The following is a 26445-nucleotide window of genomic DNA, read 5'->3' on the forward strand; positions in this document are numbered from 1 at the left end:
GAAACCTCATTTTTACAAGTTTTTTATTAACCTTGAAAAGTTATGCAAATACAATCAGAATTTAAACAAATGCAGTAATTTTAGCACATTAAGGCAAAGGTATTAAAATATAATTATAGTAAGTTTTACTGCTGACATTCCACTATGTCCACATTTAGTTACAAAGTGTATGCATACCTATAGAGTGTTGGTTTGCTCTGTAACACATGAGGATGAACATGTTGTTCAAAAAGACTGTACATGAGAACTGGCAAAGAAGTGAAACAAATGTTGTATAAAGTCAGGTATACACTGTCATAGAGAGTCTGTAAACGGAAACACATTCAATTAGTTTGAGGTTTTTAAATACAAAAGTGGAAAGAGTGACATGTTTAAAAATATATAAAAGGAATAGGAATAGCAAATCCACTTAATCCCATGTGAGCTTGCACTGATATTTTAAAAATATTAACATGTACAATATTCACATAAAAGTGCATTCCGCTGATTGTTAAGTCCTATTACTGTTATTTATTACTTATATGAATATAGAGTCAAAGAATTCCCATCTCAGACTAGGACTTCATTGTGACAGACGCTGTACTAACAGCACAAAGTCAGTCTCCTACTCTCCCAAAAATCTATAATTTAAGTGTACTCTAGTTTGAGCGTTTGTGATCATTTTTTCCCTATGCAAATATCAACTAATTTTCCAAGGTCAGGATAGGTTGATATTTCAAACACTGTAGCAGTGCTTCTTCACAGTGCAATTGTGCTGATGTAGTGCTTCTGAGAACTTCTCCCATCAGCATAATCAATCCGCCTCCATGATAGGCAGTATCTATGTTGCTCAGAGAATCCGTCCCATGGACACAGTGCTGATTACACTGGGATTAGTCACTATAACTTTCACTCAGGAGGCATGGGTTTTTCACATTTGAGTGATGTAGTTATACTGATGTTTATAGCGTCGACCTAGTCTCAGTCTTCAGGATACTGTGGGATGGTGTTGCCAGAATAAGATTTATATTCCCAAAGGGATTTAGAAAGATTTTTGCTCTTTTGATTCCAGAGGGAAAAAAAGTGTGCACTCCCAGAAATTCTGATTTGTAATATGATTGTTTGGATATCTGTCAAAGCTAATCTAATCAAAGATTTGTAAAGTTGAAGATAAACGTGTGTGTGAAACTGGTATAATATGAAGATTATATTTACACACAAACTACATGTATGCAATTAAAGCAGGGAAACTCAAATGCAAAAACGAAATCTCTATTACCTAAACAAACTTTGGGGTGCATAAAGTAAACCTTTACATTTTTAAAAGCCTTATGGTTATGTACTAGATGTTGGAAGGAAAAAAACACAGACTGCATAAGATATTAATAATAAAATCTGCTATTTGTGTAGGAATGGACATAAGAGGTGATGCAGAGGAAACAATGAGACCTCTATCACTGGACCAATTTTCTGAACTTCAGACATGATGCCTAATTCTGCACCACATAATCCTCAAGACCACTCACCCATAAGATGAAATTTGCAAAGCCTAACACATTAAAAGCACGGATCCTCAATCTCTAGCAACGATTTAATAAACTCTGTTCAGCTATTTGATCATTTACAACATAAAGAGAAGTGACTCAATTAGGATGGGGAATAATTCACTGACACATGAACTTTTTAAATTTGATATTGCAAACTGCCACCTTGTTTTCTTACTGGTCATTAATATTCAAATGGAGGCTTGGTAATACTTTTAAGGTAATACTTAAATTTGTTATCCATTTGAAGTCAATCATTTCTACAGCAGATGCTGATTTGTCCATAACGTAGGAAAGATATTGCAAACACTTACAAATGCCCTCAAAAAATATGAGCTGTTATGGTCAGAGAAAACACATTGGTAATAATGTAATTTTATTCCCTCAATAATTATATTCCATTGAAACATACGAAAAACTCTCTCAGCAATTCAGTTTAAAAGTGACAAAACTAGAAGATGGAAGAGAAAAATAAAATATCCATGATTTCATACAGTCACTGTATAAAAGTAGCGGTCATGCAGCAGACACTTTTTCTGATTGGAAAGCTATTTTTTAAAATGCCACTAAGAAATAGGTGGCAGATTCTTTAAAAAAGACAGCAGTCATTTTATAAAGAAAATAAAAATATATCAATTTTTTTTGTATTTCTGAAAAAGAATAAAGCTACAGGCCGAGGAATATATAATTTAAAAAAATTAAGCTCAGCTGCCAAACTATACACAAAAGTTCCAAGAAAACTTCCAGTAAAAATAAAAATCTACTTTTATGGATTTGTAACTTTTCTAAAGTCACTGAGAAAACGACAAGAAATGTATCACCAATATTAAGCAGTTAATCATTTTTTCTTTTTAAAGAATGGGAAGTGAATGTACTGCTTTTCTCCCCATTTGTCTCGTCATCTAATACCCTCTCCCATGTACAAAGAAGTTAGACAGTCAATACTTACTTGTTGTGAAAACAAACAGAAGAACTGATATAAAAATTGTGGTGTAATAAAGCAAACATTCTGAAAAAAAATGAAAGGGATTGTTAGTGCTGTAATGTATATCCCCCCACATCCTCTCCTGAAAAAAATGACTTATGAAGCAGGCATGAATATGTGGAGCAAGAAAAGCATTCTATTGTTTCACCATGAAAAGCAAAGTAGTAAGTCTCACCCTGCACCAGATCACATTTTTGAATGAATGTTCAATTTAAACAAATTCATCTTACAATCTACTATTCTTACAAGTACCACCTAAGATTTCATATTTGAGAATAATTTACACCAATATAAACACTTTTCACACTGATATAACTGTGTCCAGACTCAGGGGTTATATTGCTTTAACTATGGAAAAAAGTTTTAGAAAACAGCCTACAAGGAAAGACTGAAAAAAACCCAGGCGTAGATTATTTTGAGAAAAGATTTGATGGGGGACCTAATAATACTCTTCAAATACATTAGGATCCATTATAAAGTGGATTGATCAATAGTTCTCCATGTCCATTTAAGGTAGGACAAATCAAATGGGCTTAATCTGCAGCACAGGACATTTAGGTTAGATATAAAGAAAAAAGGTTTCTACTCTATGCGTAGTTAAGCTCTGGAGCAAGTTTCCAAGGGGAGTTGTGGAATCCCCATCATTGGAGATTTTAAAAAACAGATTGGACAAATGCTTGACAGGGATGACCTAGATTTTCTTGGTCCTGTCTGTAACCACAGGGGGTTGAACTTGATGGTTTCTCAAGGTCTCTTTTAGTCCTGTATTTCTAGGATTCTATGATACAAGTTTCTAAACAGATATTGGTCTAGCAGTACAAAAGCTGCATGTGGGCTTTCCTATACTTCTGGCTAAAATCAGTACTTCTGTTTTGTCTTGTGCACCAAAATTGAGGTCATATGTGCTTGTACAGAGGTGTGCCACCATGACACCGAAGTTTTACTCTCTCTCTCACTCTCACACACACACACACACACATACACACGTTACAGAAACAGAACAGTAAAACAGGGATAATTAACAAGGTGCATGACTAAGTGTTTATTTAATATGAAGTAAAATAAAAAGAAAATTAATACTGAAAAATTTTAAGTGGCCAACTTCCTCCCCCTCCCCCCCACTGGATAAAACAAAATTAAGACTGCAGAAATTTAAATAGGAAGATCCCAGGTGCGGGAGCAGCTTTCCCCACTCAGCCCCCTCCCCGGCCTGCCAGAGCAGAGAAGCCACTGCAAAACACATGATCCTGGCCCACCGAGCAGTCAGAGTAGCTGCTCCAAATTACAAGGCCCCTGCCTGAGCGACCAGTGGAACATATCCCCAGTGGTCCCAGCCTCGGAGCCATTGCCCAGGCAACCTTAGCTGCGGCCCTATGTGCCAGAGCAGCCATGCCATTCACCTTCCAGGTCCAGCAGGAGCTGCTGCACAACTCTGGGAAGGAAGTGGGTGGGGTTTTGAATTTTTTGTGCATGGCCGCACAGGCATTCACCTTACAGGGAACACCGGTCAAGGATAGGATAAAAATTGAATGCCCTTCCATTTAAGGGTGGAAAATACTAAAATGGTGGTTTATACACTCTGACAGAGCTGAGAGCAAGCAGAGGTTTTCAGGTACAGGAAATAGTTTAAGAGTATAGGGACGAAGGATGTTAAAGAGCAGTTATTTGGCTAAACACTTAGTCGATACTATGTGTCTCGACTACACAATTAGTCAATAAGGCCCGCTCTGCAGTAGCTCCCGCAGCCAACTCATGCCAGCTCTGGACCACTGTGCTCTGCCTTTGAAATGTGGTAAGAGCCCAGTGGCTCTTACTACATTTAAAAAGCAGAAGTGCAGCAGTCCCGGACTGGCGCAAGCTGGGACTGCTTGGTCCTGGCTTGCACCGGGTCCAGTAGCTCCTGTTCGCTACGGCCAGGGCTTTGCAGCAGCGTCCTATACCCTGTCCACTACTGCCTCTGGTAGAGGCAGTGAGGGAGGGGCAAGTGGCACCATGGAGAGAGTGCTGGGGGAAACCGGCTTTTAAGCCGTCTCTCCCCAGCTCCGGTTCGTGTCCCCCCTCCCCGCCTTGCTGCCTCTCATATAGAGGCAGCGGAGGGGAGAAGGAGGAGGAGGAGGGCGGGCGCGCGAGAGCGAGTACTCCACTTGACTACACAATAAATTTATGCTCATCGGGTAGTCTAGTAGTCAACTACTTGCTTATATCCCTAATGGGGGACACATTCAACTGTGGGGGCAAGATGTTGCTATTGGGCCTTGGAGGCGAAGTTTGTCAATCTGTCAAATGATTCTATGCATTTGACCTGATAAGAATACCTCATGAAGTCCTTTCCACTATTGGAGAGGATATCTTGCACTATCAATGACCGTTCTTGTGTCAATGGAGAGGTCTATCCAAGAACCAAGCTGTCAGGTGTAATGTTCACGGATTCTAAAGCCTGAGTCTGGCACTGTGTTGTGTCAGCAGTTCTGGGCATGTCTGGAATGGGAGAGGACCTTGTTTAGACATGCCAAAAAGGAGCCAGAATTGGTGGGCCAGAACAGAGTGATCAGAATGGTCATTGTTCTCTCCTGCCAGTTTGTCGGGGGAGGCAAGGTTAGTTTAGCAAGCCTGACCTACTGATAACCAGAGAGATGACTAGCAAATGAGCATTGAGTTGTCTCTGGGGCAATACCGGGTGCAGTTGGTGTTGGTGTGTCATGTAAAAAAGTTTCTGATTGATGCACAACACAATAATTATGGACAACTCCCAATTGCCGTCAATTACAAAATTCCTGACATTGAATCTGCAGTCACATTCTGTAGTCCAAGTAGGTGGACTGCTGATACACCATTCCCAGAAGTGAACTGACTCCATATACTGTACTGGGGACCTCTGGCTCTCCTGTACATGTAGTATACTATAGTGGCTTTGTCTGACATGACAAGCACATGGCAACAGCAGACAGCTGGTAAGAACGCATGACATGCTTCGTTTAGTGACCCAAGTTATGTGCATCCTAGCCTTTTTGCATGTTCCTGGTGACTTGTGCCATGTGATTTCCAATGTGAGCAACACAACCTGTGAGTGACGTGTCCATTATGACTCTCATAATTGGCAAGGAAGGCCATCCTAGTAGCACACCTGTAGCTGGCCCCTCCGTCACCAGAGGGAAGAGATAACCTTTGGAGAAATGTTGAGTACAGTCTCCATGGTTTGGTGCATAGGAAAATAGACTCTTTGTAGCCACACAGACAGTGAAGGTACAGGCCTGCAAAGAGCCTGAAATATGTGCCCACCATCACATGCCCTATGATGGAAAAGCAGGTCCCCTCTAAGACTGAAGGGTTAGAAGTTATCAGGGCTAGTTGCTCCAGTAAATTCTGGAATCTATCCTGTAGCAGATAAGCTTGCATAGAAGCCACATCGATGCAAGATATTATAAATTTGTGGAACTGAATAGAGCTGATTTTTTTTTTGACATTAATGATCACTTAGGTAGGAGACAACATTAGAGCTTCATCTTTGGACTGTGCTCTTTCCACTGCTCTACAGAAGGGAGTCCACCTCTAAGGTAAGAATACTGTTACAAGGGCAGGAGATGGCATGGGAGATGGTGTCAGCATAAACTCCAGAGGGTAGCTATGTTGAACGATGTTCAAAACCTACTTGCTCATTGCTACAGCTCTCCAAGCTGGTAGAAAGTTTGAGAGAACCTCTCAAACAGGTGGAGGGTTGGAGCTCAGTATATGGAGTGGTTGATGGCTCTCTGGGCACATTCAGGAACACTGCTTTCACCATGGCAGCGTGTTGTGCAGAGGTCTGTGTTGCCGGAACAGCGGACAGGTTCTGTGTACGTTAGGGTGCTTCTGAGAAAGGCTGTAGGCTTACTGGTGATAGAAATATGGAGTTCTATAGCAGTGGGCTGATGATAGAGCCTAAAATTTTCTCTTTCGTGCTGGTGTATATATACCCAAGTATCATAAAGAAGTTCTTTGAGTGTAAGAAATCAGTTTTCTAGTTGATTGGGTATGAGTTGCCATAGGGAAGGTCCTTGATTATGTTCTTGTACTTCTCTAGGGAAACCTGAGGAACGTTACCAGGATTTACTCCTCATGATGATTCAAATTGCGTCTGCTGAATCAATCGCAGCCTGCAGTATGTACCTGGAAACCAATCTGTCACCTTTACATAAAATTGCTTGAAATAAAATATGATCTTGTTGAGGCAATTTATCTTCCAATTCCTCCATCTGGATAAAGAGTACACTTGGCCATCAGTGGCAAGTATCTAGAGATCCAGAACTGTAGTCCAATCAAGGAGAAGACCTTCTGACCCACAAGGTCCTGTCTGTTATGCTCCCAATCTGTAGGGATAGAGCATTGGTGTTTGGTCTGCTCTGATGCAGTCTGCATTACCAAGGAGTCAGGTAAAGCATGTGAAAAATCTAAATTCTGACCCTTTTGGGGAGAAGCAGGACAGGATGTCGTACCTTTTTTAGTCCCCTTTGTGGTTGGTGCACATGACTGGGATATGCTACAAAATACATACTGCTTGAATAAACCCATGAATTATGTCCTTGCCTGTACTGATGTGTGCAGAATGTCAAGTTAATGGCGCTGACTGTCGTGCACTTTTTCCAGGGAGATATCAAAGCTATTGGCTATTCTCCTTAGTTCTTGAGAAGGATGATAGTTGTCTGGCAGTGATGAACCTCTTTTCCAAATGTCTATAGCATGAAAAGTGAGGTAGTGAAGCACTCCCTCATCGAACTAGACCATTCTGAAATGGAGTTAGACAAGGCATAAATCAGCCTGATGCTGGCAGTTCTCGGGAGAATACTGGGCCGGGAGTTCCAGTGAGACCAACCCAGTTGATCCTGGTCTTGTACTTGTGTCCAAGGAGCCAAATACCAGTTTCTAGGGTAAGGCAAATGATGAAACTGACATGGAGCTGTCAGAACCCTTTGGCAGCTGTAATTCTGGAATGGAAGTGGAACACTGTGATGAGCATCTAGATCTTCAGATTTAGAGAAGTTGGAGTCCTGCATGAATGGTGGTGCTTGTAGAAGAGGACGTGTTAAGAGAGCAGTTGGTAACTGTAGTGCAGGAGATGTAGCCCTCTACAGAGGTGAGTGGACTGGAACACATAGAGACCCCGCTTCTTTCACAGTGAATGGTTCATGAGGGCTGGGAGCATTTCTGAGTCTCCCTAGAGTAAATGGTATCTCTGGTCTATTGACGGATAAATGGTATCTCTGACCTATTGATGGGACTGGAATTGGTAAAGGCAGCTGTCTCAGGATTGACAATATAATACAGAGATTCATTATTTCTCCTCTGTGCCTTGAAATATGCAGCTCTTCCATGCCTAGAATTCATGGACCAGACAGTGTCCTTGCTGGATTTAAAGTAATACTTACTGCCATGCTTATGCGCATGTTTCTGTGGCTCGTGGCTAGGCCCCAACTTAGGATCTGTAGCACTGGTACAAGCAGATCCAGATGGATATTTCTTGGTAGGGGGAAATGCTCTTGGATTGTTCAGGCTGATGTACAATGGGAGTTGTCTGGCCAGGATCCAACTTCAGCCCCAGGAGGAGCTCTGTGTTTCTTGAGATAGAGAGCTTGGCCTTCCTGTGTAATGGGCAGGGAAGGAGAAGCAAATGCTGTGGGCTTCCCCCAGTGTTGGTGTTCATTTTTTATGGAAAATGAGTGATGGCAGGAAGCACATAGTCTGAACCTTAGCATCTTTAGCATAATTCAGAACCCAAATCTAACAGCTTGGGAGGGCAGGGGTAGGGGAGAGAGGGAATGTAATTATTTGATGGGAAAACATATCAAAGCAGTGTCCTAAGCAATTATTTAGTTACAACAAAACCCAACAGATTGCTAATTATAACAAAAATAAAAATGTTTTTGTAAATTTTTTTTAAAGTGCATCACTATGGACAAGGGGGCAGCAGAAGTTCCAACTTACACCATGTGGCAGTGAAAAGGAACTGCAGACTTGGTGGATCCCTGCCCTTTATTGCCACAGGCTATACCATGAGGCAATACAAGGGTGGCTACATGTAACACTCATTGAAATACAGAAGGGACCATCACTTGAATAATACATCCTTTTTTTAATAAAACAAGAAAAGATGACTGTACATGAAAACAAACAAACAAACAAAAACCTGACAGAGGAACTGGGATCTGGGTAGTACCAAAGATGACCTTTAAATCATTTTAAAATCTGTTTGGATTTCAAGTTGGTTGTGTTACTTTAACAGATGAACTATAGCTGTATACTAGCCTAGATGAATTCTGCTGCAGTATCAAAAGATACTTCTATTAGTCAATATTGCACAAACTCTGAAGCAAAACAGGTTTCTCTTTTGGGGTGTACTCTGTTGCATATCAATATTCAAACAAATTCCCAGTGGGAGATATTTAATACTCTGGTGATTCAACTGCAAGAATTAAGTCTGAACCACATTTACAAACTTCATTGACACACTGAATAGACTTACCTTATAAAAAAAGTACTGTACAAGGGTTGCTATCCTAATATAGTAAAAGTGGCCATGGACAAAAAGCAACTTGGAAAGGAATTTAAACCTTGCTATTGCATAGTCACTGTTTCTTACAGCTTGCCTTCCTTCTTTCCCCATGATTCCTGTAATATTTGGGACACAAAATACAAATGAAATTAAACACTGCAGAAAAAGTAAATTTCTTAAAATAACCTGTTGCTTTCAAATGTGAATCTTCTTCAGGTGAGGAGGTGAGGGATTGTGGAATGGGGGAAAGACTGGCTGGCGGTGAGGCATTCTGTGTGGTGGCCAGGGAGCAGAGGAAGGGGGATTGGCTAGAAGGTGGAGGTCCCAGGGGGCATTTGAGGGTGGAGGCTGGGCCTGGGCCACACCTAGCTGCTTGGGGAGGCATAGCCTCCCGCAGCCTTCCCTACAAATTTTAGAACACTGATGTAGTTCTCTGGCCAAAAGGTTTGCCTACCCCAGTTTACAGCACAGAAAATATGTTAAGGGAACAAAGCAACAATAAAGAATCAGAAAAAACTTTCTTAAAATGTGCAAATTTAGCATCAACCCTTGAATTTACTTATTATGCCAGTTTTAGAGAAAGATTTTCAAAAAAAGTTTGCAAAAGATAGCATTACTAGAATTGTCTGCATAAATTACAAATGGAACTTTGGAGTAGTGTGTATCATTTTATGTTCTTTACATCATTTTTATGTTAACTAACCACATACTATGACAATCTGCTATTTACTTGGCATGTTTCTCAAGCAGGTTATCTTGCGCTCTTCACAGTAACCAGAGTAAATACATATTGTGTACATTTGTCTTGCCACAGAAAGGATGCTAGTAGGTCAGAGGTTAGCCACATTGGAAGGGGATGGACCTCAGACAGAAGAGGCGGGGCCACGATACTTCCCTGCTTCCTCCCCTACAGACCGTGATTGGTCTGGCGGTGGAGGAGCGCATAAAGTCTTTGCCACACCCAGAGGTTCACCCCTGGTGGTGGGAGGAGACTTTGCATGCTCTCCCTTCTGCCCCCAGGCCAATTAGGGCTTGAGGGCAGAAAAGCATGCAAAGTCTCCTCTTACCCTGCCAGGGCGGAGGAAACTTCGTGCGGTTCTCTTCACCCTTCAGCCCTGACTGGCCTGGGGGCGGGAGAATAGGGCCTCTTAACGGGGCCTCTTAACCTGCTTGATGGGCTGGATCTGGCCCATGGAGACCCTTTTGCCCACCGCTATACTAGGTGCACATCAGGATATTCAAGACCTTGCAGCTATTTTTAGATCAGTGTGTAGTAATGAAGCTAGATGGATGATGTCAAAATTTTAGTTATACAAAGGAAATAGCTTTGATACTGCATCAAGAAAGATGTTTAATAGTGTTTAAGTAATGTCTGAAGATAATTAAGAGATTACCACTTTATGGAGGTCGAGGTTCTGATATGCACTCTAACAGACACAAGCTACTGATATTTAAGGTACCGGCTTCAGAAAGGAATAGTTGTTCTATTGATATTCCACTGAAATTCTGACATACAACATGCCACTGCAAGTATGTTTAAAAATGACCGGAATACTGATGTATCATCATTTTTAGGTGTCAAAATGTCTAAAGTTTAGGAGTTTAAAAGTACAAGTATAGACTAATTCGACATATAGTATAATGCTTAAGAACAAAAACATTAAATATTTATATTAAAGTGAAAGTTCTGAGTTACCTATGCCAACGTGTGCTTCTTGTATCATGCTTACATCATTAGCCCCATCACCAATGGCTAACGTAATAGGTTTCTCTGGAGATGTTTTTAACAGCCGTACTACCTGGAAAAAGAAGGGGGAGGAGTAGGAGGAGAGAGATTTTCAGTTTATAAGTCTGTCGATTTATGAGCAGCTTATTTACCTGTAAATAACTGCAACTGCCAATGAACCCCAGGGATAAACATACTTGGATAGAATATCTCCAGCATGTCCCATAAGCAGAACAAATTCACAGCTCTACCGGAAAAGCCTCCTGTTCTTGAATACAACTTTTAGGATATGTCTACACTGCAATCAAGTACGTGAATATAGCTGGGGTAGGCAGAACTACACGAGCTTTAATCTAGTTATGCAGACATGGCAAAATAGGTATCAGCACCATAAAAATGATATGAGAAAGTCAGGAATTCCAATGAAGAATGACACCAACAAGAACAGTTCCTTCTCTTTTCAAAGCAAAGCAAGTTTAGTGCCCAATTTCGTTACCAGGCAGGATAACTGCAGAAGAGGTGACATGAAAAAAACGCTGTATCTCTGGATGCAAGAATTATGTGCATTCTTGAGAACAGCAGTTCTCAAAATCTTTCCTTTACACAGAAAAAATACATTCTGAATAGGAATCTGCTCACCAAAGCTAGGGATACTCCAACTTGAGAGGCATAACTTAGAAGAGACATACGGCCAAGAAATAATGAATCATTCATTTCCTGGATGTGATAGTTCAAAGGGATAAAACATCACAAAATACAATTACATATGGTCAGAGCCTTTGAGGTGCTGAAGGTGGAACCAGAAATCTTTTCAAAACATATCTCCCAGAGGAAAATCATGCGACTCCTTGATGTATCAATATGGAGAAATAGAAGAAATAGCTTAAGGAACACAATCTTACAGGCCTAGAGTAAGCTGCCACAATGCATGTTTATCCTCATTGCCTGTTTTGAAGGATAAGGCAAATCCGTTCCATCTGAAGCTGCTTTTAACATAGGTTATGATAAAATGTAGGAAATGAGTAAGATCTATTTGTAGGAGAAAACATGAAGTAAATGATGTGAAAAATTGTTTTTGCTGGCTGCCACCTTTGGCAGCGAAGAATAAGAACCCCACAGATGCAAAAGCAACTATATAGGTATTGACCCAAACCTGGGAGATAGCTACACTTTCAAGATGCATTCTGGCAAGAAAAATTTCAAGTCAAGCAAAATATGTAATATGACTACCATCCTCAGGCCAGTGAATTGTCTCAGCCAGTGGGGAACAGTAACATCAAGAAACAAACTTCTGAAATTTCAAATACTTGAAAAATGAAAATCTCTCTGATTTCAGTGGCTACTGAAGCAGGGCCATGATTATCTGTTTTGATTCCCATATAATTATTTAATATTAAATAATAGCCCACTGGATATATCAGAAGCCAGTTCCACGCTGGAAAGGTGTCTGATGCTCTTAAAAAACTGTTGCCGATTGACCTATTTTCAGTTCCATGACATTAAGCAGCATAATAATCTCTCCCAGGAGCAACAGATTTATCATGGCAGTTAGCCACTCAAAAGCATTCCAGAAAGGATTGTTTATAGGCAAACACCAATCATGAAATTTCACCCAGGACTGTAATACTGAATCTATCTGGATTGCTGGATGGGATAGTGGTAAACAAATTACCAGTATTTCCGCAACCATTTTCTTCTACATAGTTTGAACAGAATCACAGTGTCTAACTTCATTCATGTGACCAACATGAACAAGTCAGATAGATACCAACTACCCAGTCTTGCAGAATATCCAGGAATTTATTAAAACTGCTGAAAAAAAGTCAATGAAGACCTAAATATGAGTAGATGTAAAATCCAGGGCTTTCGAGAAAAATATAGTTTGGAAGCACATTACCACTAGAGATCATATTCTGACTTTCAGAAGCTAGGAATCATTTCCCCTCAATCTCCTGGATCTTTTACACCTTTTAAGAACTGAAGCAGCAGTTTCTCCATAAAACTTCTCCAATTTAATTCAAGAAGATTTCTCCTTTTAGCTACAGGGTTGAGATGGAAAGGATTTCCTTGAAGGAGTCTAATCTGTATTACTCATTAACAGGACTGGACTCTCTTCCTGTCAGCAGGAACTGAGAAAGTCTTATGTCTTTACTCAAATAGCATTAAAAAGCCGAGATACTCAAAACATTGCAGGAGTCAGAGTCACTTCAATATCCTACAAACACAGGTTTTCTATGAAGTAAAACCTTTCCTAAAATATTTTCCTTTTGTCAAAATATACTAAATGAGCAAAACCCAAAATGTTATATTGCTACATGAATGCTAGTGAATATATATAGCCTGTGGTTGCTCCCGGTCCCTTTGGTGGGATGTTAATTTGTTCACACTTAGCTGTCTATATATTCAATTAGGATACTAGAAACCACATCCCCTCATTGCTCCACTGTAGCTGTCAGGCGGTTTATGTAAGTTCTACTACTGTGAAACCACCTACTGGACTATGTATTGTACAGTATACAGCACTGGAACAGCGGCCACACACAGACCCTTACTAAAGGGTATTTTGTTAGATCAACTGACTTGAATAGTGCACAATTTAGAAATTAAATTTTACGACTCTGATTTAATGATCTCATTTTTCACTGTGATCCAGGTGCCCAAGTGACAGAAGCACCAATGATGCAGACTTAATAGGTAAATAATAAAGACAACTCTATTGGATGACAAGACTTCTAAACTAAACTGGAGAACCAAACCTTTAAGATACGGTATTGCTGAAACCACAGACATACTGCCTATTCTTCTGAAAAGAAGATAAATATTAACTTTATAATACGCTTTGTAATGCAGGAGGTCACCATAATCAATGCAATCATATAACTTACAAATTTAAACATGTTTATATTTGAAAAGTATCACGAATATTGTACACTGACTTACCTTTGCTTTTTGCAGTGGTGCCATGCGGCAACACAGCACTGCAGAACATTTTTTACAAACGTCCATGAACAGTTTTTCATGTTCCCTGAGTGCAAGAGAGAGGCTGGTCCCATCCACAACCAGCCCATGCTGAATTACATGATCATCCTTTATTCTATTCAGATAAAAAAAAAGTCATTATTATTTTGAAAACATTTTATTTTAGTATAGGTACGTGTATTCTCAACAAAATCACGCAAGTTGAGAAGAGCATCTGTTAGACTTTCAGAAGCAACAGCGTTATTAGTGTCAGAATAAATTTATATATCGGGCATCTAAATGAACTAAAATGACTGTCATAAAACTTGAGAAATAAAAATAATATGTTACCTCCTGGCTAGCTGCCTCAGCTGCTCTGCACACGTACTGTCTGACTTGTGTTGTACAAGTTCGAGGATGTTCATGGTTCTATGGAAGTGTCCACATGATAAACTCACGCTAACAGCTGTTTCATGCTTATCTCCAGTAAGCACCCATACTTTGATACCAGCCAACCTGAGTGCCTCTATTGTTTCTTGGACTTTATCTTGAAGTCTGAAAATAAGAACACCTTCACTAACCGCTAGATCACTCTACAAAGAAACAGTCCACATTATGATTAGGCTTAATATTTAAACAAAGCGTGAGATAAAAAGGTATACGAAATCATATTTGAAATTGGTAGGATATTTAGCGTGTAATTTGGCTTATTTAGATACAATAAGGATGTTCCTTACACTATTCACAAAATGTATTTAGTCCATTTTATTTCCACTAATCAAGACCTGGAATACTGTACTAGTTTTAGGTCTGGAGATCACTATTAGCCAAGATCTTCTGAATATATTTAGAAGTTTTAATAAACTTTAATTTCCTACAGTCCATATCTTTTTTCTACTTTTCCTTCAAATTGTGAATCAGCAGAATTTATTTTGAGACTAATTACAATAATTTTTAAAAAAATACAACATAAAAATAGAATGCTGTCAAGGTATCTACTTTTCTGTGTTTTTCCAGAAGTCATCTAGAAGCTCTTAATATACAATTATTTCAGTCTGATTGTGTTTCATGCACTTTACAAGGTAGACAGTTGAAAACCTGTCTGGAGAGCACATGGCATCCTATTGGAACAATTAAGCCTCATACACTTAACGTGTTTAGTACATTTAAGACTTCATTGAATGTGCGTGCACATTTATTTAGAAGTAGCCTTCTGTTATTCATGGATTGTTGGGACAAATTTACAAAGAAGGATACACCACCATGAAATTATAAAAGGGAAGCCTGTTTTGTTTTTGTAGGATAATAATCAGAAGGCCAAAAACATACCTGTCCTCTACTCCTGTGGCCCCAAGTAATTCCAGATCCTTTTCTATGAAGTTAAATACATCTGCAAGTCGTTCTTCTCGCTGCTGTAAGGCAGTTCTAGCCTCATGAAGCCGTCTGTCTATTTCCTGATACTCTTCAGCTGTGAATCTTCTATAGGCTACACATAAAGTTCTTAATCCTTTCTGTAATAAATCAAGACATTGCAGCACATATTTTTTGAAAGATGCTATGAGGCATAATGTTCATAAAATGATTTAAAAACATATGAAAGGTACTAAAAAGGCACTACAAATATAATATTTATATCTTATAAATATTCCTAATGGTTACTTTAAAAAACTTACCATTTGCTTTAGATAAGGCAGATTACTGCTACCAAGCTAAAATTAGGTTAAACGCCAAAAATGCACTCAGCAACATACAAGACAAAAAATATATAATTGGTCGCCTGGAAGAGGGAGAAGCAATGTATTTGATTTACAAGCACTAGAAGACCAAATGTTGACCAGTGACCGAATACTGCAGGTTATACAATTGTCTAATATCTATGTATATATACATTTTGGGTTGCAGTAACATAGCATGGGGGTAACAACAGTGTTCGGCTAATGAAAAGTGGTCACGGGAAAGGATAGGTTATAGATTCTTAGTTGGTCACAAACGGTTTTGCAACCAGTGTTAAATGAGAGTTCAATGATGGACTCAGACTGTGGTCTATTTTGAGGATTTGGGAACAAATTCCCTCAACAGGAGAGCTCAGTGTGGTTGGAAGCTTTTCCAAGTATTCCCTGTGAGCATCAGCTCTACCTTGCTAGGGGATAGGCTCAGTCAAATCTTCCTCATTCAGAGCCTGGAATAGGAAGGTGTCATTGGTATCAAAATGTTAGTAATATAATTCAGTGTCATCTACAAATTGCTGGCACTCGAGCTCATGGAATTTCAGAATTTCTCCCCATACAAGTGCTTCTTCACTCTTGACCAGTACCTATACATGATCTTTTCTTGAACATTTTTCCGAGTTTAAACCTATCTAGGGCCTTAAAACCGCATAAACTTCTTGAATTAATTTAAAGCCTAAATATTGTGTTTAGAAGGAACAAAAGAGCTCACCAGAGATTCAAAGGGTTCGGTTAAAAGGCAGCAGCCAAGAAAGGACTGAATAGGTTCTCAACTGATTTAAATAATAGTGACTACTTAGGATGCAAATGCCAAATTTAAATCTGAATGCATTTTAAACTATAAATCTTTTTGTTGTTGTTTTAGAAACTACACTGATTTTAAAAAAATCAAACTATTTTAGAAGACTAATTTGTACTGATTTGGTGGTGTCAGGTTCAGTTCTTGCAGAGGAAGTGCCTTTTTCACATAAGAGAACCCATAGTTTTTTTGTACACCTCCACTATGTTTTCTGAGTAGCAGCACAAGGAACCAAAATCTATTAGTAGATTCAGCTCATGCAAATTTTTGACTTACCAATGCAAATTCATCTACGTGAATCCTTGTTTTGTCTATTTCACCACCTCTACTGTGAGGAAGAATGGATGATTCTGCTCCTTTTGTGAATAAGAGCTTTTCTCCTAAGAATAGAGTAAAAATTGATCACAGGCACCATTTGGCAGTAAACAATTACAACTTTGTACAAGAGTTAGTTGCTTACCTGAAGGACTCTCTACAATGACACTCATTCGTCTACGATTTGGATCAAATTCCAAAATATGAAGTAATTTATACCTGGTGAGAGGAAAGAGAAAGGAAAGCAGCTTTTCATAGAAACAAATGGCAGTAGGAAACAGTTAAATACGTTATAAAAATGTCTCCTTAGCACTTTTCCAAATGTTACATTTTAAGTTAAGTGACAAACATAAGATCCACATACTTTCAATAAAATTTAGAATTCTAAGTGTAAAAGTCACTTTTCAAAAAAATATTTAAGAGCTCTGAAAGAGGTAAGAAGCTTGAACATTTTGACCTCCATCACTGTATTTTAAAGATAGATTAGGAAAAAAAAAATTCTATGGTATACTGAAAAGAATGCAAATACCCACACATTCTCAACTCTTTTCTGAAAAATTCGAGACATGATCAAAATTTCTATGTATGACAGTTGCTATCTAGTTGATCTTAGAAACTGAATTAGGGACTTCACATACTACAAACTTGAGCTAAAGAACTGGATTTTCTGAGAACCGGAACAAGACTTAGATCCTCTGTGGATTGCACACAGGAAGAGGACAGCTATAATATACATACTAGTAGGTTATAGACAGATACTTGTTCAATTGTTACATGCATTTAATTCTCATGAAGACACAATACTACCTGTTTCAAGGACATACTTAGGGATGTTAAAATGCATTTAATTAAGTAACTGTGCATCTGCTGAAAACTTCAGTGGTCACAGTTTCATATAGGATGGGGCAGTCTGCTTTTAAGCCAAATTCTGTCTGCCCTTCTCCGCCACACTGCAGCCTCTGATATGGAGGCTGCAGCTTAGGAGTGAAGGGGGGCAGGCAGCTCCATGGGAGCTGACGTGTGCAGGGAGCCAGTGTTTAAGACAGCTCCTTGCATATACCGGGAGCCTGGGCATAACCGTGAGCGTTAACCAATGAGCCTAGGCTCATCAGTTAATCGTGTACAGGTTACACTTTCACATCCCTAGACATACCAGGCAAAGGTTCAAAAAAAAGTTATGAGTAAAGCAAGAGGAACAAAATATTTTATGCTTTACAGCTAGTAAGGGTAAAGATAATACAAAATACATTATATTAATCCACATTATTTAATGTTCTGTCTTTAGAGAGTCATAAGTGATATGAAAGAAATACCTTTCTGGCTTTCCAAGACTTTTCACTTCCATACCTTCCCCAGTAGTTCCAGTAAATACAACACCAACTCTAAATGTGAAAGGGAAAAAAAGTTTACCTGTTAATGAATATAGCATGAGATTCTGTGCAAGAGCCATATTTTAAAAGATAGAAGTATTATATAAACTGAAAAATGTTCTAATTTTCAGAAAATTAACAATACTCAATGCATCTGTGACTCTTCTATATGACAGATAATTCCAATACAGTGTGAAATAGTAACATGAGAGCATAGGGCCCTCCATTTATGTTTGGAGAGCAGTAGTTTCTATGTTTTTAACCACCCAGCATTTAATACAGGTGAGTGTTTCTACATCTTCTACAGATCTGGTAATATAGACTATTTTATTTTAAAGCTAACGGATGAAACTATTTAACAGTAATCCAATTTCAAGGTTGGTGTATTATAAACTAGAAAATTAAAACAAACCTTTACAGTCAGAGTACTTAACTGTAATAGTTATTAAAATATTCTGCAATGTACAAATGCTTCATTAGTAATCTAATCTGAGATTGTGCTAGAAGACTAATAATCACAGTCTACTTGTGAAGGATGTAGGATGCCTATAGTGTTTTATGAATATTATACAACTGTTTATTATTATGTTGTTTGCTATATGATTACAAGTCATTACTTCAAGCAAAGATTGCTTGTATGCATGCAGGAAAGGGGACAATCGCTTAATTTTCCCATTTGCTGCAACTTAAAGGACAACGCAGGTGTCACTCACTCAAAGTTTTATTTCTGATTGTAGGTGGTACAAAGAACTTTCGAGGGGATAAAAAGGAAGTCCCTGAAGGGCAGTAGGAGAAAGAGGAAGACTGACAGAAGGTAGATTGAACCGTAGTTCCCTTGAGTATGAGTGGCTGGAATAAGTTAGGCCTAACTAAGCCTTTAAGTGAGACTGACTGTATGTAGACCTCTTACTGTTAAAAACCCTTTCCCCCTCATTATGCTTTGTTACTATTTTTGAGATCAAACAATACTTGAACTTGAAAAGGCTCTTTTGGATGACTGTTTTCACTACTATCACAGCTCCTGAAGAGAAATCTTACAGATAAGCCAAACGTGGTATTTGAGTTTATTGAGAAATGATGGCTGGCACATAGAAGGTGTATCCCAAACACTCATTCTAAGACTGGAAAAATTGCAGAATTCTATCCTCAGAAAGTCAAAATTGCAGGGCCCATAATGTCAACGGACAGCACTCAGACCAAGCAAATAACACTCCCTACATAGGAAAGGACTATGAATGCCAATAGTTACATGTTCTATTTCAAGGGTACAGAATTGCTATATATCCATGGCACACAAGTAATTTTTCAATTTATTTAATTACACAGAGATACAAGTCTCAATAAAGTGACTTTGCGTGTGGAAACTATGTTGGAGAGGGAAGATAATATCATTACCCCAGGGCAAGTAACAAATATGGCCAGACATGTTCCCAGGTCTCCAGTGGAATCATAGTAAGAAGTACAGACTCCACTGACCATGTCCTGGGACTGCCTCCTATCAACTGATTCAGAAGGGGTGTGAGGGTGAAATAAAAGCCCTTGCAGTAAACTATAGTAATTAGCTACAGGGATGAGAAATTTCCCTGTTCACTTTTGAAGCTGCTATTGGCCAAGCTGTGCCTCTCACAACTTTGGCCTCAGAACTCACCTGCTAGCAGCTTCAACTAATGCCTTTTCATCTGGTGAGGAAGCGTAATACTCCAGCTTAGACACTATTCCATTAGTATGCCAGTGCCCGTCACCAATACCATCAGTTTGATCTGCACTGATCTGTACTGTGTGACAGAGACAGACTGCTTTCAAGAAGAGCTCTTCTTCTTTCATCTATAAAGACAAAGCAATTCAGAAACCAAGTTTATCTTTCTAAAACAATATGTGCTCTTCTTTGGTGCCACAGAACAGGCTGATATTTAAATAATCAAATGTCTCAAACTGCCCTACATCTACCATTCTTTCTGAAATTCTTTTACCACAGGAAATCCTTACAGAAGTTCTGCTTTTCTACATCAGACACCAAGAAAAAACATTTCAGTTTAAATATTATACAGCATCTAATCAGTTAAAAAAAAAAAAAAAACTTACAAGACTCTGTCTAAATCCATCTGGGAAATCCTCAGACAAACCCTCTGGAATTAGCTTGCCATTGATTTCTTGGTATTTGATGCCATTAATGGAGCATTCCCGAAACTGCATTTCATTTTCAGTTAATGTACCAGTTTTATCTGTAAATACATACTCCACCTACAATAATATAAAAAACAACAAATTGAAATCATGTTCATTTAATACAGAAAAATTACCTGCTCCCTATATCTCACAAACTTATTTTCCTACCATTAAGAGAAGATTCAAGTATGTATTTCTACCATCAAATCAGATATGCAGTTTTTAATTACTCATAACAGTTGCTCAATATTAGGGATGTAACAGTGCAATTGTTTAAATGAGTAACCAATAAGCCCATGCTTATTGGTTACCCACTTTCATACTAGCTCCCCAGGAGTGGGGCGGGAGCCAGTGCGCAGAGAACTAGCTCCCTGCGTGTACCAGCTCCGAGTGAGCCAGCTGCCGCCCTGCACTGCAGACTCTGTATGAGAGTCTGCAGTGCGAGGCAGCTGAATCCCCTAGAGTGGGGCTGGCAGTTAGGAGTACACTCACTGGCTGCTGGCCCTATTTTCAGGGAGCCAATGTGTAACATTTTTAGCAGCTACACTGTTACAATAACAAGTTTTTTTTAACATCAATAGTCAAAATGAAGTCACTAATACTTTTCCTCACAGTTTATCAATGATATTTAAACAAAAAGTAAAAAAGTTGTTACCTGTCCCAACTCCTCATTGAGATCTGAAGTATTTACTTGTGCTCTCTGGTTTGTTTCTTCATGATAGAGGTCAAGATCCCAGCCAATGAAAAAAGATCCAAGAAATTTCTGCATCTCAACAGTCACATAAAGTGAAATAGGTATGATAAAATTGTAGAGTACCAGAAAAGCAAGAAAATCTGAAATAAATCTGAGAATCTGAGAGAGAGAAAAAGGGAAACAATTATCAGAATTATTAAATGAAACACGGTCACGTGAGTGTGTTTCAATATTATGAAAGGTATCAGATTATCTGGAAAAACTTAAAAACACAACAACTAAGAGTCTAGCAGCACCTGCTAGACTATTCATTATTTTTTAAGATTTTCCAGTTACAGACTAACTCGGCCACCCCTCTGAAGCATTAGATTATCTATTAGAGGACAATGAAATTCCTCCATATACTCAAATTGTAAAACACAAGTAGCAACATTGCAGGCTTCACTACGGGCTTCTTTTAGTGATGAGGGGATATTTCCGTTTTCAAGGCCATCAATCCATGTCTTCTCTACTAAGACCATAAAGGAAGGTGCCAATTAGTATTAAGCGTGCTGATGATTTTGAAATGTGAACACTTTCTTTTAGGAATTGGATTCAAATGACTAACTCACATCACATACTCCGCCAAATCACCACAGACTTTTCTAACAATCTACAAGTTGTGAAGCAAAATAAGTTGAAAGCAATGTTCCACATTACCAGTTTATATACAGTATTCAGAATTTATAATTGATATCAAAGCTCATGTTGAAGTAGTCAAAATAACAAAAGATAGAAATTTCTATTTTAAAGGTTGACGGCACAGTTCAGTCATATTTTGAAAAAGTTGTAAATCAAGGGTGAAATGCAATTTTACAGTTTCTTTTTAATACTCTCAATGTTACACAAACTAACCATCTCAGAATTTAATTTATGTCCGAGGAAATTCCTATCAATGTCTGAAAGCTTAATGATGGATATTTGAGACACGTAGTACTGGAACACACCTTTTAAAAACCATTAAAATATACTGGAGTAGGAGACCAATGTGAAGGCATAGAGTAGAAATATAAATATTTTGTGAATAATAAAAAAAAGCATTCTTCTTAACTAGGCAATGTTGCCATAACTATTTAATTAGCACTATTAGCATACATAGTGATTTACAAAACTGAGGTTCCCTAATTTAAAAATTGTCACCTCTAGACATGGGAAAGTCACATGTTATAATAAAGATACCAATACAACAATAGCTGTAGGTTCCTGAATGATGAGAGCTCTTCCTACATTATTCCACTTTATTTTACAGCACCAGTGTGAAAGTTGGGAGAACTTGCTTCAGTCCAGTAATTTGGACTCTTCTACAGTATGGTGATTAGTCAGCATATGCCTATAGCCACTGCCTTAGAGTCTAGAGAGGAGATTTCCAAAGTTACAAAGGTGAATTAGATGCCTAACTCCCAATGTAAGTAAATGGAAAATGAACATTTAACTCCACTTTGTGCCTCTGACAATTCATCCTCTCCCAAACATATAAAAAGGTACTGAACTGAATGGGACACAGGAGGCCCTTAAAACAAGTCAGAATTCTGAAATAAAATTAAAGTAAAAAAAAAAAAAAAAGAAGACGACGACTAAGTAGGGATATCTTCCAGAGATGTAAACTATAAGATCTAATGGAACATCTTCAAACAATCCCTTCAAACTCTAAAAGAAAGTGGGTGAGTAAGATAATTCCGTCTGGCAAGGTCTTCAAAGCACTGAAATTACAGGCAAGGGGAAGTTACTTGAAGAATACCAGCACTACAGGATTTCCTAAAATAAAAACTGTAATAAAATCTCTGCAAAAAGACAACACAAAATAAGTAAAATTACACTAATCTTTTTGTTTCAACAAAAAAGGATGGGGAAGATACCCTTCAACAATGTGAAATAAACACACAAAACCCTGTAACAGAGCCTTGTGAATATACCGTACTTAAAACCAAGCCTTCCAAAACTGGGCCTGAACAATGGGTCAGAATAAAGATCCATCTAAGCTCAGTATCCTGTCTGCCGACACTGGCCAATACCAGATGCTCCAGAGGGAGGGAACATAACAGGTAGTCCTCACGTGATCCCTCCCCTGTCACTCACCTCCAGAGAAAAAGAGTCTAGGGACACCATTCCTACCCATCCTGGCTAACAGCCACTGATGGACCTAACCTCCATGAATCTATCTAGCTCTTTTTTGAACCCCGTTAAAATCCTAGCCTTCACCGCATCCTCTGGCAAGGAGTTCCAAACGTTGACTGTGCACTGAGTGAAGAAAAACTTCCTTCTGTTTGTTTTAAACCTGTTACCCATTAATTTCATTTGGTGACCCCTAATTTTTATATTGTGGGAACAAGTAAGTAACTTTTCCTTATTCACTTTTTCCACACCAGTCATGATTTTATAGACCTTTAGTCTCCTCTTTTCTAAGCTGAAAAGTCCAAATGTTTTAAATCTCTCTTCATATGGAACACGTTCCAAACCCCTAATAATTTTTGTTGCCCTTTTCTGAACCTTTTCTAATGCCAATGTATCTTTGAGATGAGGTGACCACATCCGTACACAGTATTGAAGATGTGGTTGTACCATGGTATTATATAGAGGCAATAAGATATTTTCTGTCTTATTCTCTGTCCCTTTTTTAATGATTCCTAACATTCTACAGTAAAACTCCGATGGTCCTGCACTCCTGATGGTCCGGCACCATCAGGAACCCGGAAGTGCTCTGGGCAGCCGGACCATTGGAACTGCTCTGCCCCCAGCTTCCCTGATTCAGCCGCTGCTAAAACTGACCAGCGGCTGAATCGGGGAAGCTGGGGGCAGAGCAGCTGGAGTGCTGCCGGGTAGGTCCCCTAGCGCTGCCCCTTGGCGCTGCGGGACCAACCTGGCAGCACCCAAGCTGTCCCCGATTCAGCCGCTGCTGAAACTGATCAGCAGCTGACTCCAGGAAGCCCGAGGTAGAGCTGCTCTGCCCCGGCTTCCTGGAGTCAGCCGCTGGTCATTTTCAGCAGCAGCTGACTTGGGTACACCTGGGACAGAGCAGCTGGGGTGCTGCCGGGTTGGTCCCACAGCGCCGAGGTGTGGCGCTGCGGGAACCAATCCCGCAGCCCCCAGCTGCTGTCCCAGGCCTCCCGATTCAGCTGCTGTTGAAACTGACCAGTGGCTGACTCCAGGAAGCCCGGGGCAGAGCAGATCTACTTCGGGCTTCCTGGAGTCAGCCGCTGATCAGTTTCAGCAGCGGCTGACTTGGGGACGCCTGGGGTAGAGCAGCTGGGAGGCTGCTGGGTTGGTCCAGTAGTGCCACTCCTCGGCGCTGTGGGACCAACCCAGCAGCACCCCAGCTGCTCTGCCCCAGGCATCCCCAAGAACAGCTGGGGTGCTGCTGGATTGGTCTCACCACGCCAAAGGTTGGCGCTACCGGACCAACCCGGCAGCACTCCAGCTGCTCTGCTGCAGGCATCCCGATTCAGCCACTGCTGAAACTGACCAGCAGCGGCTGAATCAGGGACGCCTGGGGCAGAGCCGGACTATCGGAAGGGGGGGGCTATGAGGGGTCTGGGTCCAGACCCCTCATAGCCCCCCCTTCCGATAGTCCGGCATATCTGATAATCCGGCACCCCCTGGGTCCTAAAGGTGCTGGATTATCGGAAGTTTACTGTATTTGCTTTTTTGACTGCTGCTCAGAGTGGATGTTTTTAGAGAACTATCCACAATGAGTCCAAGATCTTTCTCTTGAGTAGTTGTATCTTAATTATTCCTCATCATATTGTATATATAGTTGGGATTATTTTTTCCAATGTGCATTAGTTTACATTTATCAACATTACATTTCAGTTGCCTTTTTGTTGCCCAATCACTTAGTCTGGTGAGATCTTTTTGAAGCTCTTAACATAAGAATATAAGCAGACTGAAGTATTCTAAGGTTCACGCATACTATTAATGATATCTGGGTGTATTTAATCAATATGTATATTTACACAATCACATTACCTTACTGCTGTTTCTTTCATGTTCGGTTTTCTGATTATACCAAGGTTCATCCCATTTTTCTTCAGCTTGCCATGCATATTTTAAGATTGTACTGAGGACTGCTTCAAAAAGGAGGATCATTAAATAGATAATCAAAAATGAATTCATAGACCTAGAAGGAGGACACAAAAATACTATTTCAGTGTATTCTACTTTGGTTTTTCTTAATGCATGAAAGCAATGTTAAAATTTAGCTATGACAAAATATTTGTTGGCAAATATTTTCAGCGTGTCTGTTTCAAACAGAAAAGTTTCTGTCACAAATAGAAACAATAGTGGCAAACAAGAAATGAATACTGAACTTGACTAGAATATACACTAAATTAAAGTTAAATTACGGTGTAACACTATCAACACCTGTCTCCTGTAACAGACACGGTTGGGAGTTTTGGGGATTAACTTTTATCATCTTTACTCAAAGGACATCCTCTTTTCTAAATACCACTTAAGGAGCCAATAAAGACAAATATTGAGACTCAATCCAAATACTTAAAAAGGCAGTTTCATAGCACTGCTTCTCAGAACTATACATTCAACCGTCTCAATACTAATTAAGGCCAGAGTTGATGTCAGTGCATATAAAACGTTAAAACAAGGGGAGGGACAGATACAGCAGCTTCTTGTGCATCCTACAGCAGCTTCTTGTGCATCCTACTGATTTGTGTGTGTCTAACTGAAGAGTATAATTAAATCTTTGGTTTTAAAAGAAAGTCAGCAGGCCAGTCTGCTCTTCTAACAACTTGCACAGACTAAACACATTATATCAAATTTGTCTCAAAAATATTTAACAAGTTCCATTTGTAGACTTATGTCATAACACTACATTTAACGTGTTTTTGACTGGAATGACAACAAGCCAAGAATTAAAAATAGAACTTCCAATCTGTATAAGGAACATCCCTTACATAATGTTTCCAGATAAACTATTTTTCCAGAAATAAGCAAATAATACTTTTTTCATGGCAAACTGCTTTTTTTCAGTACAGGCAGTCCCCGGGTTACGTACAAGATAGGGACTGTAGGTTTGTTCTTAAGTTGAATCTGTATGTAAGTCGGAACTGGCGTCCAGATTCAGCCGCTGCTGAAACTGACCAGCGCCTGACTACAGGAAGCCCGAGGCAGAGTTGCTCTGCCCCGGGGTTCCTGGAATCAGCCTCTGATCAGTTTCAACAGGCTGAATCTGGACGCCAGTTCCACTTACATACAGATTCAACTTAAGAACCCCAGGCGTCCCCAAGTCAGCTGCTGCTGAAACTGATCAGCGGCTGATTCCAGGAAGCCCGGGGCAGAGCAACTCTGCCTCGAGCTTCCAGTAGTCAGCCCTGGTCAGTTTCAGCAGCGGCTGACTTGGGAACGCCTAGGGCAGAGCAGCTTGGGTGCTGCTGGGTTGCTCCAGTAGCGCTGCTCCTCGGCGCTACTGGACCAACCCAGCACCACCCAAGCTGCTCTGCCCCAGGCGTCCTGATTCAGCCGCTGCTGAAACTGACCAGCAGTGGCTGAATCAGGACGCCTGGGGCAGAGCAGCTGGGGTGCTGCCGGGTTGGTCCAGTAGTGCCCAGAGCGGCGCTACGGGACCAACCGGCAGCGCCCCAGTTGCTGTACCACAGGCGTCTGG

General features: G+C 39.8%; 1 protein-coding gene across 6 annotated transcripts in view; it reads right to left on the reverse strand.

Annotated features, from left to right (window-relative positions):
* Positions 1-26445, reverse strand: part of ATP11B (ATPase phospholipid transporting 11B (putative)) — a 108481-nt gene that overhangs the window by 38770 nt on the left and 43266 nt on the right. For all 6 annotated transcript variants that reach the window (XR_012906317.2, XR_016350339.1, XM_075938048.2 and 3 more), the window contains exons 11-24: positions 24792-24942; positions 20751-20948; positions 20012-20170; positions 19578-19753; positions 17873-17941; positions 16705-16778; positions 16521-16624; positions 15048-15229; positions 14070-14273; positions 13701-13854; positions 10731-10833; positions 9005-9150; positions 2473-2532; positions 178-305 (exon numbers count right to left, since the gene is read on the reverse strand). Coding sequence is in view for 4 of the 6 variants with exons in the window: in XM_075938048.2 (XP_075794163.1) it covers positions 178-305; positions 2473-2532; positions 9005-9150; positions 10731-10833; positions 13701-13854; positions 14070-14273; positions 15048-15229; positions 16521-16624; positions 16705-16778; positions 17873-17941; positions 19578-19753; positions 20012-20170; positions 20751-20948; positions 24792-24942 (1908 nt within the window). In the remaining 2 variants the exon portion in view is untranslated. The remainder of the gene's footprint in view (positions 1-177; positions 306-2472; positions 2533-9004; positions 9151-10730; positions 10834-13700; positions 13855-14069; positions 14274-15047; positions 15230-16520; positions 16625-16704; positions 16779-17872; positions 17942-19577; positions 19754-20011; positions 20171-20750; positions 20949-24791; positions 24943-26445) is intronic.

The sequence above is a fragment of the Pelodiscus sinensis genome, chromosome 10 (assembly GCF_052426305.1).
Source record: "Pelodiscus sinensis isolate ZL-2025 chromosome 10, ASM5242630v1, whole genome shotgun sequence".
Lineage (NCBI taxonomy): Eukaryota > Metazoa > Chordata > Testudines > Trionychidae > Pelodiscus > Pelodiscus sinensis.